The sequence below is a fragment of the Labrus bergylta genome, chromosome 18, assembly GCF_963930695.1.
Source record: "Labrus bergylta chromosome 18, fLabBer1.1, whole genome shotgun sequence".
Lineage (NCBI taxonomy): Eukaryota > Metazoa > Chordata > Actinopteri > Labriformes > Labridae > Labrus > Labrus bergylta.
In genome coordinates, this window is record NC_089212.1 from 24,127,434 (window position 1) to 24,148,124 (window position 20,691).

A 20,691-nucleotide genomic window follows, 5' to 3' on the forward strand; every position below is an offset into this window, starting at 1 on the left:
GAGAGTTTATTGCATCCAAATAACTGTATTTTATCTTCATGTAAAATGTTTCAAATGTCCGATGACTCATCTTTCAAGTTTACACATTTGTCAAAGTTAACTATCAAATCAAATTCATCTCAAACGTCATGTCCCGCCTTCTTTTGTGATTATTTTAGGGCTGTCAAACGATTAGACATCATACCTAATTGAAATGAATCATATTTTTAATCGCATGTTTGAAATATCATCTAAAAATGGATATGCTTTTATTTTGAAATTTTGTCATGTCTTTAGACTGATGGTACTTCACTTCCTGTTTGATTATGTACCTGCATTTATTTTTAAATTGAAATAAGGAACTTCCTGTAGATTAAAGGTTATGACTTTGCCTTAACTACAGAAAAAAGTTACCTAAACGAGAACAGCTTAAAGGAACGGTAACAAAGGTCAATGTGTGATGTCATAAGGGGGATATTACTTTGGACCGTCTGTTTGTTAAAACGAAATGAGACGTTCCCTTTTACATCATTGTGACTACAGGGAGCCACTGAGGAGGCTTATCTATGGTGCACCGAAAGGGACAAAATAGCATAAGATTAAAAATGCAATGTGTACTGCAGACGAATTCTAAACATTGTAGAGAGCTGTCTCCCCCCCTCCTCTCTAGAGTGGATGCTCACTCAGGTCACCATGTGGTGGACTCTGAAGCTTCAGTGTTTATCCAGCTCTGCATGGGTCTGTAAACCTTTCTGTGTTCTAACCTCTCTCCATTTTTTAAAAGCATCTCCAATATTGATCCTAGTTTGAGCACGTTTCTGCTCGTGGAGCTTATTAGAAACATGCAGAGGCTTTTTAGGTCGGGTACAATCACTTCTATCTGAACCACTTCTCTTGCTCGCTTCCATCGCTGCAACACCTGTTGACCTGATAACTGCTCTCATATCTGGCAAACCGAGGGGCGTCCAAAACGGCCGTGTGGGGGGGTGTATTAAAACCACCTACCTTCTCTGGTCCAAACAAATCCAGAGCATTCAGGAGCAGAATCTAAAGTTAGAAGGAGGACATACTGGCTGCTGCATTGTTGTCAGAGAAGCCAGCACTTCAACATAGCATGTTTCCTTAATGTCTGATCAGATAGTAAGATACCTTTTATCATTTCACTCACTACACATCTCACTGACTGTACCTTTAATTTAATAAAGAAAATATATATTGTTGATTGTTGTGAAAGAAAAAGTCTGGTTCAGACGATAAATTCATGTTGGGCGACTTTTTAATGCATGATTCTACAAACGTCAGATCCTGCACAAAAAGTGTTTCAGCACTGCATCAAGAAAAAAACAAAACATACAATGTCAGAAAGATTGTATGATATTTACAATAGATGCATCACTATTACCACTTATACATTATGTACATATTAGTCTCTGGTTTACTATGACAGTAGTTACAGAATGAAACCCCTACGCACATGTTACACTTCAGCTCTACAGGGAATTACAGTGCTTACAAAAATAACTACATTCACTCAACACAAGGTTAGGATACAGAAAAATACTCGTACACCACTCGCTGCACCGCTGGACGTGTCCCATTCACACGCCCCGGGAGAAATCAAGACTACTAAAAGGAAAAGAAAAGGTGCAGGTATAAAAAAAAAAAAAAAAAGCCATCTGGTTGCGTCCGCACGCCTCAGATCAGATGTGTGGAAACGTTTTTAAGGAAGAAAGAGAAAAGCACCGATTGCCTCTGAGATTAAAAAGAAATATTGCAGAAAAAAGCTGCCTTTGGAGATTAAGATTCTGTGATGAAGCAACTTTTAACGATGTGAAATGTGATGAAAGAGGCAGAGAACATGAAGCTGTAAAAAAAAAAAAGAAACAAAAAGTGATGTTCACTTAACACAGGACAAACTTAAATATATTAGATTAAATCAAAAGATTAATTTTAGAAGTTTAAAAAAATCTAATTGTTAAACAAAGAACTAAGAGAAGATTACTCCGAGTACGGTGGCTCTTTAAGGACATTTTAGTCTTAGTCACAGGAGATGGGTCGTCAGGGTAATTACGCAGTTTGAATTTCAATTGAATTTAAACCTGGATTGATATGATGCATTTCTTTTATAAACTCAAAAGTCTAAAGTGAAGAGTATTTGTCGAGCTCCTTGTGAACCTGGAGATCAAAAACCCTGCTGAGCGCCAACACGACCAATCATGTGCAAGCGCTGCGTTCCGTTCGGTTATTTAAGTGTCAAAATGATAAATAGTCTCGAGTTAAAAATGTGAAAAACATCGTGGCTACACGTTACCTCCAGCTGGAGAGGGATCAGCATCATGATGTCACTTCAGGGTTTTTCTACTTTTTTGCTTGAAATTAAAAAAAAAATGTTGCAGGAAATTCTTTAAATGAATCGTCTGTCAGATTGTCTGCTAAATGTTTGAATTTTTTAAACACATTAAACGACACTTTGAGAAACTAAAATCTAACATATTGGATTAATGTTAATGTTTCCAGTCAATGTATTTTCATCCTTAACTTCTTGCCTCAGAAGAACCCCCGTCTCGACTGTCCCCTCCCTTCTGACCGGGAAAGTCTGCCGTTTGTGAGGCGTGTGTGAACGACAAGATTAGGATTAGTTCTCTCAAACTGTTTTCACATATTTGCAATCACTTCAAGTCTGAGATTCAAAAGGCAACTGGCCTTGGTTTAAAGATCTTGAAGACCAACCAAGTCCAGCTGCCTTTGTATCAAACTTGGAGTTTACCCTGACCTGGATGACTGAGAATCTACACGGACTTCAAGTCTGAGAGTCTGACATGTCCTTTAACAGCCACCGTACTCTTCTCTTCATATTGAGTAGCGTTAACAAACCTGGACTCACACCATGTTAGCCCGTGTTAAAGGGAAGCAGTTTAAACCTCCCGAGGATTAACACACCTGAGGAGCAGCGTGATGCTTTTATCTAATCATGAAAAAAACCTTGTGCTCGACATTTCAGATATTTAAATCCAAAAGAAATAACAGCATCTGAAGATCAGGACTTAGAACAACTTTACTAAAACGTTAAAACAAAACGTGACTTCCTTCATTTTTTTCTTTGCTATGCTTTTTCCCCCCACAATGCAGCACAGAGCTCCCAGCATGCATCTCTCCTGAGGATGTTACTGTAAAGAGTGCTCTCTGTTAAATATCTCTCGCTCTCTGGACCGGCTGGTGGGTTAAAACTGTTTGTGGGAGCTATTGTTCATATTCATCAGCATCCGGATACCAAAAATAAAATTAAAAAAAAGGACATTTTTAAAATCTAAAGAGTTACGCTGAGCTAAAGCAAAACGACAGGTTGTATAAACAGCGAACAAAAGCCTACAGTTCAATGTAACCTATGACTACAGAGGAGGTCGTCTGAGGCCGATCCATAGTGTCTTGGTGTTCCATAGTACATCTGGATTATATACACTATATATATATAAAAGGAAAACATCCATTTGGCAACCTGATTGACGTCATAAACTCTTCCAGTATTCATAATTTTGGTCTTTGATATACACATATATACTTATAGCTATAAAACTCTGCTGTTCAGGATCATCTGTGTTGAGTGACGGGGGGATGGGGGGGGGGCGACAGAGTCAAGGTAGCACATGGCGAGGCATCAGGCTTCTAGTAAGAGCTGTTTCAGGTTCAACTAGTTTCTTCTTTTTACTTTAAAATCAAAAAGGCAGTTTTTGGTTGGTGGGGAAAAAAATGAAGGTTTGAAATCCACAAGCTGAGGAGTCCTGACCCGTGCTCATTCCGCTGCGTTGTGGTTGGACCGAGTGCAGACGTGAAAATTAACCTGGAAAAAATGCGACGAGCTGGAGACGGCTGCCGAGTGTGTGAGCGATCAGCAGCTTTCCCTGATAACGAACATGTACAGCGCCTTGATTTTTGTGGTCTTGGAGTCATTATCACAAGGGGGGGGGGTTAGATTTGTTTATGATAAGAGGAGCAGGCATAAAAAAGTCTAGTTTGGCATTTGGGGAATATGCAGGGTCAACTTTACGCCTCTGCTGCCTTCCTCCTGGAGCCTTTTGTCTTGGCCACCGCTCTTCCCACCTTTCTGGAGCCTTTCGCCGCACGGCCAGTTACCGTGGTGACGGCGACGGCGGTCATACTCGTCTCAGAGTTGACATCCCGCTCGTGGTTGTCGGTCGCTTCGAGCTCTTCGTGCTCCTGACAGCAGAGCTGGCCTGTGGCGGGCCAGGAACGCAGCGCCCCCTCCTGGTGAGCCTTGCAGAAGGAGTTGGGGCAAAGCTGACAGAAGGCCTCCGAGTTTTTCCCGCAGACGTCACAGTGGTGCCAGGGGCAGTCCCAGCGGCCTGATGGGAGCGCGAACAACAGAGACACAAAGGTAAGATTTTTTTTTTTTTTTAAACACACAACTGTGCTTTAAACAAACCGTGTGTGTGACCTCTGCAGATTCTTACCAAACGGTCTCTTTGTGAGGTTCAGGCAGGACAGGTGATAAGCTTTGGTGCAGGCTTTCTTGCAGCAGAGCACCAGCTGCCCTCCGTCCCCGCAGCGGAAACACTCGTCATCAGACTTCTTGCCCTCCGATTTCCTCCTTTTATACTTTCTCTTCAATCTCTTCCCTTTCGACTCTGCTGTTTGGCCGTTTGAGTTCTGCAAAGGAGACGGCGGCAGGGTGGGAGAATTTCAATCAATGCTGAGTGAATTTATAAATATATACATTTAAAAATTAAGTGAACAGGTGAGTAATTCATGTTTTTATCTGTGCTAAGGAGGAGAAACTAACTCCTACAAACTGAAGTGGAAATTTCATATTAGAAAACAAGAACAAAATGATTAACTCAAAAACATCTGAAAATGAAAAATCGCTCTTTATCATCACTCTGAGATGGCGCCACACTAGCCATCTGAGAGCCAGATTTACTCCCCCATCGATTAAGGGGACGTGGCCTGATTCAAGGAGTGTCGCAACCAAATATTTGTTCAAATAAGTGTGTGGTGTCACAGCTCCCGATCGATTGAGTAGGAGCCTTCAAACACAAACACATCTGTGCTCCGAGCCAAGTGGAATATTGAAAAAGAAGAAGAGCGCATTGTGGATTTATTGCATCAACACGAAAGCCTTTACATCTCATGAAGACAAACCACAGAGCCAGCTGACGACATCCATCATACTTTATGTTTTTCTTATGAATTCACGTTTGATCATGACAGTTTTTGTGAGATTTTTACTATGAACGGCAGCCGGTGGTCTGGCTAAATCGCTGTGTCTCCGGTCAAGATTTTAAAAACTGTCTCGTAGCCACCTGAGCTACGGCTGTTTCTACTCAAAGTTTAAATCTGCTGAAAACACCTGAACATGACGGGATGTGATCTCTGACTCAGACAATAAACATGTTGACTAAAAGGTTACAGGCAATGTGACAAGAAATCTTTGAGATCTTTGCTTCAGAATCACAACTGTCACATTCATCTGATTTTAAATGTTCCAAAAGCAGGACTCAAACAGGACTCCTGATATAACAGATGTTTTTAAACTCATTCAGGTAACTTACGCTCACCTTAGGCCGATCACCAAGGAAACCGCTGCAGTTGGGGGCCCCGCAGCGACAGATGGTCTTCTCATTCCCGAGGCAGTCCAGGTTGTAGTTAAAGGTCAACTCCGTCCCTACGTTACAAAAAAAAAAAACATACAAAGATTGAACAGCTGAGCAGATGGGACTTGATGTTAAAGATTAAGTGTCATTTTACAAAACACATGCGAGAAATTTGCAAACAGTGAAGAGTCTCACCTGCTGGGATGTCACAGACGGCGAACAGACCAACTCGTGTGTCGCCGTTCACCGTCCACTTCTGCGTCTCACAGTTTGGCTGACAGCTGTGGTTCATGAAGCGAGAGTAGTTTCCTTTTGGACCAGCGTCAATGATCCGGTCCTAAAAAGGTAAAGTATATGACCCACTTTTATTACCTACTTTCCATCTGAAGAGTCCTTTATACTGGTGACACCAATACACCAGTAACAGACTTCATCTTAATGTGCATTTTGACTGCAGGAACCAGGGTCTACATTTTGTTTTGCGGTTATTGCTCTACACATAAAAAAGACCCAGCTTGGAGGGTAGTACTTTCCAAAAGTCCAGGGACCTTTGGGGGTAGGGTCTGCAGGGCTGAACGTCTCCAATTTGTCAAGCACTTGCAGCGTTTTAGGTCACCCGCCATGTTTAAAACCTCTTTTTCATGCAGGTTTTCACGCTCGTCTCCTTTCCAGTGTTGATTTATTTGTAATGCAATACAGCGAGATCAAAAACAGCCCAAGCCGAACCTCCTCCATTTTAACAGGCTAACTGTAATGATGATGGTAAAACTGTCCCAACGCCTTAAATGGCGTCATCTTTGTTGTCTTCTCACCACCACCTACTGGACTGACTGTGTATTGCAGTTACTTTTATTGCTTCTCCAAACATCATTGTCCTGATTTTTCTAATCTTGGAAATGCCGACAACGAAGGGCCACAGGAAGCATTTAGTTCTCTGAAGATGAGTAAGTTTGGTCAACAAGCGCTTTACATACCAGTGTGATTTATATTCTGGATTTTATGGTATGATCTTTTTTTTTTTTCATGCCTACATCACATTTAAAAGAATGCAGTAAACCACTAGAACTGTTTTTAAATTATACACTCACACAGATGTACAGAATGTGACTCAGCTCAGTTTGTAGTATTGACTACTGTAATGTTACAGTCAGCTGTGATGTAACATTCCCAATGCAATACCAGTCTGTTTCTCTCGCTCCCAGTAGAAATGGCACTGTCGGAGGGGAGGACAGCGCCCTGACACACTGTGGAGCCAATAGTACGACATAAACTCCCGGTCCAGTACTGACCTTGTCGATGGTGAGCATGTAGAAATAAGTGATATTGTTTTCATGGGCGTACACGATCCTCGCACGACACTCCTCCTCGTCTATCAGCTCCCCGATGTACTCGTTCACAAACTCGCCCTGAGAAAAAGAAAGGTCACATCAACGCCAACGTCCCCTTACTTTAAAAACCCCAAGATGATCTGTAGAATTATTTCTACAAGTATTTAGAAAACAAATTATGTCTGTATGGCCTGGCTTGTACATGTACTTAAGATATCTGCTTGATCCACTCTTTTTCTTCTCACCTTCTTGATGTCCCTGAGCGCCACAAGGCCCCAGCCCTTGCCCGGTGTCTTGATGATCTTGGTCTCCGGGTAGAGACGTTTTGTGAAGTCCTGGTTACAGCAGCGCTCCCCGCTGGGACACACCTGAGGGTGGCACTCGTACTGCAGCATGCGGTTCAGACACTCGGACTCAAACCCACATGGCCGCTCCACTGAGGGCTTGCAGTTACACTTGGGGATCTCGGAGATGTCCGCTGTGTAGACCTGAACTCTACCAAAGGGTTTGTTGACCTGAATGAAGACAACATTTAAACTGTGAGACTTCATCAACGTCAGCTTGAATCTTTTAAAAAATGCTCGAGATCTCTCAGATTTCAGACCTTGATGAATTTATATGGAGGTGGTTTCCGGCTGTTTTCTTGCGCTTCCTTGGCCTCTCGTTTGATTTTTATCTCCTTGAACCGAGCTTCAGCCTCCAACAGAGCTAAAGAAACAGACAATATGAAGGCTTTATCACATTTCACCTGAGGAAACTTTCATGTGGAGATAAAACTTTTACTGCAATCAACCACTAAACAGTCATTTGTTGTCACTTCAGAGACTTCTGTGTACTTTCAGAATGACTGCAAACCTGTAAATATTTAAATTAGTTCTTGTTAACGTTCAAAAATCCTTATCTTATGTTCTATATGGTAGGGAAACTCAAAGTTAAACTGTGTCTAGTTCTGTGAACTTTGTGTGGTTTTTTAAAAACTTGTTGATTAAACTTTTCCCTTTCCAGACTTAAACTGTAAATGCATCCATCAATGAAGACAGACTTCTGCTTTATGGACCTTCAGTTACAATTTGTCTTTCACTTCTTACATACAACATTAAAGTTCACATATTCTCCTCTTTTTTCAACCAGTCTAAATAAGTCTCAGAGCTCCCCAAAACACGTGTGTGAAGTTTCTTGTTCTAAATCCACTCTGATCCTGTATTTGATCATGTCAATAAACCCCTCTATTTCAGCCCTGTTCAGAACAGGCTTACTGCCCTTTGTGATGTCATGAAGGGAAACTCTCCAAACGGCCTGTTTGAGCACACGTTTTCTGAAAAGTGGAGCAGGAAAAAGACTGGATAGACTTCACTCATCATTGGGAAGTTAATAAACATGCAGGGACACATGTTAGTGTTAGAAAAACATGGTGAAGTGTATTTTGCATAATATGTGCCCTTTAAGGAATAATAAGATGATTAAGTAACTTGTATAAAATTCGTACCATTCTTGAAGACTTTGCCGATGCCCGTCCTCTGGTGCTTGCTGCCCCTGTCTCCCTCCATGTAAGGAAACACTCGGCCCTGGTGGGTCCAGAAGTAGTCCTTGGAGCCAAAGAAGAAAACGGGGAATTCCCCGATCTCGTGTCGAAGGTGCTGGATGTTGGTGGGGATGTTTCTGGGGTGGTGGATCTCTGCAGGCCACCACCTGGGGAGAGAAAAGAGGAGCAGGTGTGAGTCCGCTTTCCAGGCTGGAGGTTTCAATACAGAACAAGAGAAATACTTTTAGATAGACAGAAAAGGGTAGAATTTCAGCTCAGTTTCTCTGACCTGTATGTTCCCAGTTTGACCCAGATGATGTCCCTGTATTTGGGTTTCTTTCCTGCCCGGCAGTCGTTGCAGAACCAGCTCCCATCAGGCATGGCGATGTTCAGGCAGTCTGGGTGAAACGCTGCAGGACAAGACTCGCAGCACAGCAGCTGCCCTCCTGCAACAAACACAAGCCGGAGAAGTTTGGTTAGAACGTCAAAGGGGATTACATGAGGGTGTGGAACAGTTTATACTCAGTACTGTTGAGTCATCATGTACAGAAGTGATAAATACAAAATATATACCACAAATGTCCAGTCCAGCGAGTGTATCAACCCACACACAGTCTGTTGTTCTGTGTGGGTGTTACACATGGACTACAGGAAGGGGACTCCTGCAGCATTTTAACAGGATTTTGAAGTGATGGCAAAACCTAATTAATTTAAATTTTGGTCAGCAATCTAAAATAACTCCTTGGTGACATTAAAGCCACGTCCTCCAAGAGACTGAAAAATGAACCTCAGAACCTGCTATAGTTAAACTTTCCTCTGACTCTCTGCAGCAGCGCTACTGCTGATTATCACAGTCAACCCTGTTTGGATTTAGTACAGTGAGCCAAATTTAATCGTTTTTACATTACACACTTAATTGTCTCTGTGGAAACCCAATGAAAAATCAAAAAAGACACACACATCCCTAAGTGGATCCAAAAACACAAATACGTAGCAAGCAAACAAGAAGATCCGCACACCAAGGAGATCCCGTTTAAAGGGTTTATTGTTCACTTTTCTGTTCATGTAGTACATCATATTCAAGCGTAAACATGAAGGCTTCCATGAAATAAAAGGTTCAGGGTGGAAAAACTGGACTGAACATCAATAAGATTACAATCCCATTTCATGAGCAAATGATAAATGGACTTGAGCTTGTTTAGATCTTTTCTAGTCTTCTGACTCCTCAAAGTGCTTCTCCATCGTATGTCACACCTACACATTCACACACTGGTGGTAGAGGCTGCTGATTAAAGTGACCATCAGAAGTAACTAATCCCATTCATACAACACAGAGGAAGCAGCGGGAGCAACTTGGGGTTAAGTGTCTTGCTCAAGGACACATCAAACATGTAGCTGCAGGAGCTGGGGATCAAACCCCCGACCTTCCTGTTGAGAGACGTCCGACCAACTGAGCCACAGCCGCCCCTTGTGTTTCTTATGTGTTTGCTTCTACATTAAACTGCAAAATTAAACTGATCAGAAGCTAACAAGCTTAAGGATCTTTGTATGCTTTACCTAACTTAAACACTTTTTTTTCCAGGAAGGTCAAACATTTCATCTTCACACAGGTAAAAAAGATGTGGTAAGAAAATGGGCGTACCTTTGGAGCAGACAAAGCACCAGCTGACGTTGACGTGACTGTGGTGGCTGTAGCCCTTCTTGGCGTTGAAGTGGTTGGTGCAGATGAAGGCAGAGTTTGTGATCATCTCGCTTCCCGCAGCCACGCACTGGTCACCGACATGGTACGCCACAGGGCAGCGAAAGCAACGCATCAACCGTCCTACATAGAGAGAAAAGGAGAGACAGGTTAGACACATGTCCCTCTGTTGGTCTGAAGTTTAGCAGACCTTAAACATTAACTTCAGGTTTAGATTAAAATCAAGTGTCAGGATTTAAAGCTTAAGGCTTACCTTTGGTGGACTTCTGCTTGGTGCGGCAGCCGTAGTGGCAGTTGAGGCAGGCGTGGAGCGGGCAGCGGAAGCCCTTGTTGTCGAACACAGTGAGCGGGTTCAGGCGGATGCAGGCTTCATGGTAAAACTTGCCACAGTGAGGGACGTGGCAGCGACGCACCGCGCCCTCAGACTGCTTACAGCTGAAACACGAGTGAATCCCTGAGAGCAGAAACAGAATTAAGAAGAGGGAAAAATGTTACCAACACAAACCAGCAAAAAAACAATAATCACAAACATGCTAGTGCTGTTACTTTGGTTACCCAAAACCTTACACCTTCACCACCTCTATCTCTCCCATCTCTACTGCTACATATCCATGCTAAAAGGGGGGCGCACACATTAGAATGAGGGGTGAACTAAATCTAATGTAACACAGCAGTAATTAAGCTAAATAAGAGTTTATACCATAATTCCTAGCAGTGAATTCAGGGACCTAATTAGAGGATATAATTGTGCTCATTGTTATTTTTCCAAGAATTTTAAATGGTGCCCTAAGAGCCGGTTTCCACAGACGGCGTTTTTTGTTTAACTGGCAGCGCCCACAACCTCTGTTTCAGAGCGCTTCTCACCAGCACGCATTGTTGCTAGGTTCCCAAAGTTAACTTCTGCTTTCCTCTGTAATGTCTGTTAGGTGTGTTTTAGATAGCTCCAAGTGATAAATATTTACTTTAGTTCAAGGAAATATCACCAAGAAAACATGACAACGATGTAAAGGAGTCATGTCCTGACATCAGCAGCAGCTCCAGACCTAAAACAAATTGTCAATTGTGAGTCTGACTAGTGACTCCTCCACCATTAATGTAGACCAAGCTAATACCAGAAGTTGCTCCCCTTCTTGATTAGTCAGTGAGGGAGAAGTTATATGGATGAGCATGGCACTGTTCTACGAGTTCAGCTTCTTACATCTGAGAGCGCAGAGACGAACAGCTGACGGCAAGGGCGTTTTAGTGTTTAGGACAGTGAGCGCTGTAAATGCTGAACTACTTTGTATTGAAAACAGGCGCTGACAGTGTGATAAACTTTGTCTGTGGACCCTAAGGCGTCTCTTTGAACATAAAAAAACTAGCCCAGCATTTTGTACGGTGTGAATTTCTCTCACCTGTGCTGCACTCCTGACACTGCATCTTTTCTTCAGGTATGAACGAGACACCAAGACAGTGGAGGTGAAACATCCCATTGCACTGGCCTTCACAGGGCACCAAGTCCTCGCCCGCCTGCTCGCATGTCTTTAATGACAAAAAAACACACAAAAACAAGGTTGCATTACTGTGCATTTAATCAAATATTTGTGCTGAAACACCAAAAACATTCATCTTAAATTGTCTTAATTCCACAGTCGACTGAACAAGCAGGGTGATGTAATTCGGCCCGAGGGTCAAAAAGAAAACTTCACCTGAAACATGTTAATAATAAGTGAAGCAGCATTTTCAGATGAAATGTCCTTTAACAAAAAACAAAACACAGAAGAGGCAGACCTACCTGGCAAACAAACTCTTTCTTTCGTTCGCCCTTTTTCGTGCCATCTAAGCTGTCGCTCGGAGAGTCGGGACGTTCTTCACTCCCAGATCCCTGTTAACACATGAACATGTGAGGAACTGTATGAGTGCGCAGCTTCACATTTAAACCATCGGACACAAAACAACCCAAACTGAGCTGAGCACAGACGGAAACCGAAGTCCCTCTGCTAGCTACAGAGACCTCTAGTTTCACCTTAATCTTAAAAATACTCGATTAGCCACCATCAACACCTCTTAGAGATTTGAGGTTCTGCAACACTTTACACTTTTTAGGATTAAAAGTAAATCTCGGACTGATGCAGGAGTGTTTCCCTCTCACCTCAGGGTCAGGACATGGGGAGGGCCGCCTCTTTTTTGCCTTGGTCGGCGTGGCCTGGTTATCTCCTTCCTGTTTCCTTTTCCTCCTACGCTTTGGTTTCTCAGCATCTTGGCTTTCTGTAAAGCGAGGTGGACATTTTGAACAGAGTCATAAAGAGGCTTAACGCAGCTCCTAAACCCATAAGATTTTTTTTCTTTAATAAACACGACTATGACTGTTTACCAGTGAGGAGGGCTTTCGTCTTCTTCCCTGGCTTTCTGGTTTCTTGTGCCTCTACGTCGGTTTTCTTCCTTCTTCTTCGCTTTTTCTCCGTTCCGTCTGAAGTTGACGCCTGAGAAAGATAGTGTTTGTCAGATATGAGAAAAATGAAGGGCCAATTACACTGTGCTAAAAATTCATTTTAGTAAGAAAGTTTGATTTTCAGCTAATTAAATGTGTTATTGCATCATCTCTTTTTGAACAGTGTTTCCCACAGAATGACGCTGTACCTGGGCAGACGAGTTGGGGGTACTTTGTGACAAACTAAAATAAGTTAGAGAATAAAGGACAGCTGATTTACCTTCCATTTTCCTCTCTACACGCACAAACACTTGATCTTCTCCCCTCACCTCAGCTTGTCCTGCTTTGGCTCTATTTTTAGTTTCTGCTCTTTTGACAATTTTCATCAGACGTAGACGCTCAAACATCCCGTTTTGAAATGTTTCAATTGATCTCATATGGTTATCACACCAGGTGATCGGCGTGTCCAGAGGCTTATTGATGATGACACATATCGCAACAGTCATTCTAAACTACATGTGCAGGACAACATCGGCAGCAAGCGACTGCAGAAAAATATTATGACAGCGTAATAAGCTTCAGTTTTTGCATGAGACATCACACCTCAGTCGGTGCATTTTTGGGAGAGTTGTACCTTCAACTTCTCTCCCTCTCTTTCTGGCATGCTCAAAGTCGTGACTTAATAGGCTATGGGTAGAGGAGTGGTCGGGGAAATATACTTGGGTGGCCCACCAAATAACATTTATGTGGGAAACACTATAATATTTACATAGTGAGCTCGTACTCTATTACACTGAAGATTGAAAAGAAAGAAAAAGGTTCAACTTGCGCCTACATTGACGTTGTTCATGTTTTAAAGCTCACCTGTTTTTCAGCGTCTTTGCTCGTTTTACGTCTCCTTTTAGGCGGCTGGACCTGGTCCGCTGTTTCGTCTGTTGGGGGCCTTTTAACCGCCTTCTTCCGCTGCCTTTTGACTGGAAAAGGGGAAAAAAACTCACGAAGGTTAAACTTCATAATTTGATTCTGACTTAGATGTGTGTGCTGTTAATGCTGACAATGACTTGTTTAAAGATTTCTTCCACCCGGTGGCAGAAAACCTAACTGGGCTACAGATTTAGAAAGACCCAATAAATCGACACACTCATCCTCGAGCCTTTAATATCAGACGTTTGATTTTAAAGTTTCTCTTTTTGGATTTTTAAAATATAAATAACACAAAACCATTGGACTGACCTGTGGAATCACTCTTCTGCTCGTCTGGACTCCTCTTGTTTCGTCTTCTCTTCACTTTCTCGACTATGAAAACAAAAAGCCGTCTTTAGTTTACTTTTATAAACTTCAAAATAAGGGAATAGCTCTTGGACCGTTCCCACTCTAGTATTTGTAGCATGAAGTATCATTTTGAACTTTTGTTGCTGCTGCTGATGAATGAAACATGAAATCCATCGTGCCAATTAAAATGTATCTCTGTGGTTATCTGTGCAACTGGGACTTTGATGTAATGTGACGATGGCAGCTTCATGCCGTGATAATTACGCCCCTGGGACACAAATATTACGCCGTTGTGGAATCAATTTGAACGCACAAAGATGTGATGATGGCTGAGCTTATTTATTGCATTTTTGCAAGGGAAAAAAACAGTCCAAAAAAGGGCTTATAATGACTGCGGCATGGTTAGCAAACAGCTGTCCAGATGTGTTCTGTGCATTGCAATTTTTTAGTGCTACCACCAGAAACAGCGTACGTCGTTTCTTCAGTCTCATAAGTAAAATGTACCCTCTTTTCAGAACCAGGAAGAGAAATTTCACACAATTACTTTACCACTATTTACTGGCCACATATGGCAATTTAAAGCACTGAGGCGTGACCGAGTTTAAACGTTCAACAAACCTGGAACTGAAACTTGAAGTGCGACTGGTTCCGAAAGATCGACTGTCGAAGAAACCTGCTTTGGTTTCCTTATCCTCACAGGATCACATGTGCCGTCCGTTGCAGTTTTCTTCCTTCTCCTCACAGTCTTTGTGGCAGTCTCAGCCTGTCTCGGCCTCCTCTTCTTCTTCGGAGCTATCACTGATTCAGATTGAATGTCTGGTGTAGAAGACGTGGAATCCTGTGAAGACAATACATAGTTTGTCAAACCAATTGAAACATTTAAAGCTTCCTCAGGCTGCAAATTACTGACCATAATATTAAGTCTTTTGGGGCTCTACACCATATCCATTCTAAGAGTTTTTGTATTTTCACACCTTTGATGCTTGACAAAATACACAAGTTTCAGTAGATATTGAAAAGTTGAATAATGCAGCTAGTCTTGGAAATATAAGTGTTTGCTATGTTTGTACCTCAGTCACAATAAGCTGAAAACTTTACTTCCAGTTCTTTTAACCCACTTTATATTCCGTCACATTTGAACACTTGTTAAAACTTCCAACGTCCAATCTGCTTTCTAACTAACTAAGATAGACCAAGAAAAAACATCCACAAAAACTGCAAGAAAAAAAAAGTTAAAAATGTGCCCAACAGAAACGACCCTGGGTATAAGTTGAGTGAGTTACCTGTGAGGGTGTCTGCTGATGAAGCATCATGTCAGGAAGAACCGTGTTTTTTTTACTTTTGGAGAGGACACCGTTTAGTTGTGCTTTGCCCCTTTTCTTCCAAACTCCAGTTTGTGGTTTTCTTCTGGGTGCTTGTGTTGGTGTCCCTGTTGAAGTGCTATCTTGAGACGGAGTTGCTGCTGAGAGATCGTCTGTAGGACCCGTCGGCAGGGAGGGGACATCGGGGCTGAGTCTGGACATTGTTTCCTGGTCCATCTCTTCGGTTGGTTCTGGCTTTAACTTCTCCAGGGTATGAGGGTTCAGATGAGGCCCCTCGTCGTCGTACAGAAACGCAAAGTTTGCCATGCGCTCGTCCATTGACATGCTGAGGGCCTCTTTGGCCTGGACGATGCCCATGTTCCACTGAGCCTGGAGTTTGCGGGGCACAGAGGGCGCCGTCTGCATGACACAGGGTAAGAGTAGATTATATGACAGGTTACAAAAGACACAACAACATCTAAAACAGGATTACATCATAAGCAGCATGGGGCAGCTCTTGAGGAGACTTGCTGATTAACTTTCCATTAACGTGTGCGTTGTGAATATCCATGTCTTCACTTTCACTAATTGCATTAATGTGATTCTATGTTTTGCCTTTTCTGGACAGATGGCATCCAGTTAATATTTGTACATCAGGGGAAAGAGACCCCTGCACTATTGCACTTACAAAAGCCCACTGCATCCACTTCAGGCCAGTGTGCAGGAGCATCACATCGAAGCAGCATCTAATTTACCTTTTTGTGGATGAAGCGGGATGCTGGCTGTTTGTTGCCTAAGCTGAGCTCCTGGTATTGATCCTCCCCAGTGAAGGACACCATGTTCTTCTCGAAGATGTAGCCTCTCTCAGGGGCATCTCCAAAGTACTGCACGTGGAAAAGGAGGCCCAGTCTGCTGGTGGCGGCTAAAAAACAAACACAAACAAAAACGTCAAAAAAGGGGGCCATAAAATTTGGTGTTTAAGACGCAGCACTTTTAATGCCTATTTTTTCATTTAAAAAGCGGGGTGGAGTCACTGGTTTTATTGAAAAACCTCAATTAAAGACAACAAATGACCAGCGAAGGTGGGTAGTGCGACTTGCATGCTGTGTGTCTGTACTTCACAACTATCAATGTTATCGTAGGCTGAGAGGAGAGCTCAACTACCATAAGGGTAGCTACCACTGCACACAGCGAATACAGACAATACTAGAAAGAGCTACACAGCTGCACAGAATCTGAACATTTGGGACTTTGCGGAATACAAGTGTAATCATTACCCAGGAAAACAGTTTAAACCTTTTTTTTTTTTCCTTCGGGGAGACCCCAAAACCAACTGTGTCATATGCCACTGCAATTTATATTCTGGATTTGACAGTAATTGTTTGAATGTCTTGTATCTTAAAACATACGTCCCTCACATCACTTAACATGGTTAAGATCGAGTGATTGAAAGCCCCTCACCTTTCTGTTTGACGTGATTGTTGAATTCTGGGTCTGTGGTTACCATGCAGGGCCACCAGGGATATCCTGACACCTTGGTCCAAACCAAATCACCGGCGGAAAAACGTACGTGCAAAGGCAACTCTACTGCAGCCTCGCCCACCAACTCTGGGATGAGATCAAGCTGTGGAAGAGGAACACAAATTACTCAGTAAATACACAGAAAATCAGAAGTACAGGATTCTGACAACTTTAAAATGTAATTACTTTTCCAACATTCACAGAAAGCAAAACTTCAAGTAGTACACCTGCTAACAATCATAAACATGAGAAATTGTGGTCAAAATCTCGACACACAAGATTTGTTTCTTCAGTCTTAATTTTTTACATTATCAATTCTCCTTTTGTTTTGCCTTTATGGGTGTTTGTTTAACTTTATATTCAGCAGGCACTTTGGTTTTAAAACAAACTGTAAGCATATCTGTAGTACATGATAGTATTAATGTTTGTTTTTTTAAATAGTATGAGCCATATTGCTGTATATTGCACTTGTGTTACTAATTCCAACTTTATTATTCATCAAAAGAGAAACTATAATAATAACCTCTTCAGTCTCTCTGGCTTCGTCTTCAGCCTTTGTGTGGTCCAGTGGGTCCACAGGGATGGGAGAGGAACTTAGATTTATCTGAGGTTTTGGTTTGTGGGGTCTCCCGTTCCTTTTCTTTACTTCCTGTCTCATCTCTGTTCCAGATAAATTCTCCTCTGTGGTTGTGGCAAAACTGGTCCCATTGGCATAGCTCGGCTCAAACAGCGGCTGCTGAACCACCTGGGGTATCGTCACCTTTAGTTCAGCTTCAGTATGTGGGGTGCAATCGGGCTGATGTGTGCCATTTGTAGCAGGGGCCTCTGCGCCTTTGAGCATTGGTGTCTCTGGAGCACAAAGTGCGTCTTGGTCACCATTCAGCACTCGAGAAGTGAGGTCTTTGAGCCTCTCGTGGCTGTGGTTGTTATGACTGTGGCCAGCCATCTTCTGAAGGACACCGTCTTGTACTGTGGCGGCTAGCTGGGCAGCAGCTTTGTCCAACAGCAGAGTGGGGTCACTGCTCATGTCCCCCCCACCTTTCCGTACACTCAGGCACTCCGGCGGCTGCTTCATGCTGATCGGGTTGGCTGGTTCAGGCATTGAAGGCAGGGAGCTACCTTTGCTGTCCATCCCATCTAACCCCCTCCAGGCTCACTGAGCTACAAAACAGATAACACACACAGAAACTTATTATTCCACAGGTATTACAAGAAAACACAAAATATCTATCATGCAATTGCACACAAAATATGATCTTCCTTATTCTTATTCCTTAAAAAAGAAAAAAAGCAATCTGGGATATAAATCCTGCAAGTAAAAACGCTACAAATTTTACAAAATGGCACTCACTCCTGCAGCGGAGCATGAGCAGAGAGCTTGGAGGCCACAGAGAAAACTGCACCTGTCACGGAATGTTCCAGCAGCGTAGTTTTGGATATTAGTATAAGAAAGTTGAGCGACTTGAATAGCCAGAAGGCGGACCTAACACCAAGCAAAAAAAACAACAATGCCTTGATTCAATCCAAACACATGCATGCATCACAACTAATAAGAAGGAGGTCAAGTCAGAGCCTTTTCTCGATTACATCCTTGCATACAAATAAACCCCACAAGGCGGGCTGAAAACCCCCATACTGCGACAATTTTTAGGCTGCCCTGATGTTGGCACAGAAGTAGCAAGTGGCTAGCTGCAGGCTGTAGGCAAAGCGGTGTGGATGAGGCAGGAGGCAAGGCTGCACCGCATGCAGCCGAATGCCCAATGAGTGGGAGGCCACCGCATCACCGGCGAGAAAAGCCGCGGAAAAGGAAGCCGATTGCAGGTCGAATTCATGGGAGTAAAATACATCCAACTTCAACAGACAAGAAAGTGCACTGCAATTTAGTTTTGCAGCTGAGATGTAATGCAAGTGCAAGACGGCTAAACGCATCATAAACTGTAACATATTACAGTCACTTACATGCTGATCCCAACGTTAAACACAAGCTACATCCAGGGGGGGGGGGGGTTGCAGCATCATGTCATGCAAAGAGACGGGCTCCGACTAACACCTGGAGCGGAAGCCACGATGTGAACATCTTCATGGGGACACACCAGCCATGGGATAAAGCGGACAAGCGTTTCCCCCTCACGCCGCTGCACAGCCTCCCCTGTCAGTGCTACAGTCAGCCATTACACCGCATTCCAGCAAATAGACAAAGCCGCCGGCGCAATGCTAAATTCAACCAGCTAGCGCGTTAGCTCCGCGGTCACATTAAAGCGCAGACGTGTTAGAATTAGTGGTTTTAAGAATGTTATGTTTGCGATAGTGCAGTTTAAGTGTTTCGCTAACGTTTCATTGATATACCCAGTTTGCAGTCGCCATGACAGCTTTAAAAAAAAAGCTAACGGCAGCTTCAGCTACTTACATTACAACCAAGTCACATTCAACGTTAGCAAGATTAGCTCGCTGGCTAGCTAACAGTTCCCCTTTGCTAAAATGGATGATCGGCTCGAACAAGTGTCCCCCGCTAAAAGCTTTCCGTCTGCCAATATTCGCGCAGTTGACAATAACATGAAAGGCCGTTTCTTTGTAATTACCTGTTAAACCTCCACTCGGTGGTTAAACGGAGAAGATACCCATATTCATCCAGTTAAACGGAGGATTTCATTCGAGTCGAATCAAAAGCTTGCGGGAAACTCAAACTCTCCGGCCGACCAGCGCGAAAAATACTCACTTCCGATTGGTCGAGAGCAGAACGAGGCTCCAACCGGTCCTTTCAAAAACCCAACCGTAGGAAGTAGCTGACCCCGGTGTCTCCCGTCTGTTTATCACTACAGTACACGACATAACTTCTCACTTTTTTATTAAATATATATTTATTCATTATTGAGAACTGTCATTTAAACGGGATGCAACTGCTTCATCATCTAACGTATAACTACTAATTATTCTCCGTTGTAATTTATTTGTCCCCAACCACAGAACCTTACAGTCGCCATGGTTACAGTGTGAATGAGGATGTACGTTAAAGATAAAGATAAACTTTATTGATCCCCCATGGGGGAAATTTTTGCATTACAGCAGCTCAAGAAAACAGGAATATAATTATTAAAAATAAAAATAGAAGTTAAAAATCAAACATATTTACATCAGTTAAATTAAAAAAATACAATAATAGAAAATTACACGATATTACGTTATGTGATCATGCTGCCTTTAACAAATGTTAATGTATTTAACCTTTTTCTCAACATTTTTGACTTTTTTTTCTAGCATTTATTCTGGTGATTTCGACTTCTCCCCCTTTTCACTACTTTACTGTCGATAAGACTTTTCCCCTTTACATTTCGACTTTTTTTTCTCGAAGTGCACAATGGAAAATAAATATTAATCCTTTCATTATTTATTTCTCATGTCTTATCCTAATCCTCTTCCACATATTTATCTTGTCTGTCCTAATCCTGTTTCTTATATCTCATGTCTGGCCCTAAATCCTCTTCAGGAGCTACACAATAAGCAGTTAGGTTAGGTTAAATTGTATATATTAACTTTTTGGAACTTCAGGGCTCCTAGAGATTTGTTTATCAAATATATTATGGACTAGGCTTATTGTAAAATGTTGAGTAGGTCTATTGTCGAGGAGCCAGACACATACTATTGCTATTGTCAATGTCAATAATGTGTAACGAATAAAAATGTAGAAAAGAAAGAAATCAGTATAACGTTAGGCCTACTCTACCCCAAAACCCAAGTTATCTTTGGTAACTTACCTTAAGGTCTGCCAATGTAAAGTTTGCTGTTCGAAAAAGGCCAACTTTTGATCTGTTATTTGATTATTGCAACATAGATCTTGTACTATAAATAGTTTCCGTATATTTGTAGTAGTTTGCAGTCCTCTGGTGCATGGCCCTGAACCCTAGTCCTAATTAACCAGTATTTTACTCAATCAGCTTTAGCCTTTAGTCTAACTTAATTAAATGCAAAACACCACATAATAACCACAAATAGACCAACTTTTGTTTTTTTGCAGGCTGAAATACTGACACAACTGCGTCTCGGGCTGCATCA

General features: G+C 42.4%; 1 protein-coding gene across 3 annotated transcripts; it reads right to left on the reverse strand.

Moving 5' to 3' along the window:
- Positions 1-1,237: 1,237 nt before the first annotated feature.
- Positions 1,238-19,336, reverse strand: nsd2 (nuclear receptor binding SET domain protein 2). Of its 3 annotated transcripts, none has more exons than XM_020649684.3 (23): positions 19,221-19,336; positions 17,165-17,802; positions 16,582-16,744; positions 15,876-16,042; positions 15,103-15,540; positions 14,438-14,657; positions 13,781-13,843; positions 13,412-13,521; positions 12,491-12,599; positions 12,269-12,384; positions 11,912-12,001; positions 11,532-11,658; positions 10,391-10,591; positions 10,081-10,260; positions 8,728-8,884; positions 8,403-8,605; positions 7,521-7,624; positions 7,162-7,431; positions 6,878-6,994; positions 5,784-5,925; positions 5,553-5,659; positions 4,449-4,644; positions 1,238-4,340 (listed from the first exon to the last, which is right to left on the reverse strand). In XM_020649684.3, exons 2-23 carry the CDS (start codon positions 17,771-17,773, stop codon positions 4,021-4,023), a joined length of 4,209 nt encoding a protein of 1,402 aa, XP_020505340.2. In that variant the 5' UTR covers positions 17,774-17,802; positions 19,221-19,336; the 3' UTR covers positions 1,238-4,020. The 3 variants fall into 3 exon arrangements, with proteins under 3 accessions (XP_020505340.2, XP_020505337.2, XP_020505339.2); XM_020649681.3 differs by having other exon boundaries at positions 5,547-5,659; XM_020649683.3 differs by lacking the exon at positions 19,221-19,336 and adding an exon at positions 17,993-18,376 and having other exon boundaries at positions 5,547-5,659.
- Between the last annotated feature and the right edge of the window lie 1,355 nt (positions 19,337-20,691).

Excerpts from the sequence above, each read along its gene's own strand:
- nsd2 (XM_020649681.3), bottom strand. The coding sequence starts at position 17,773 with ATGGACAGCAAAGGTAGCTCCCTGCCTTCAATGCCTGAACCAGCCAAC. Across the intron at positions 11,659-11,911 it reads AGAAAGAGTTTGTTTGCCAG|ACATGCGAGCAGGCGGGCGA; the intron begins GTAGGTCTGCCT and ends TTGTCATTAAAG. Across the intron at positions 10,261-10,390 it reads CAAGCAGAAGTCCACCAAAG|GACGGTTGATGCGTTGCTTT; the intron begins GTAAGCCTTAAG and ends CTCTCTATGTAG.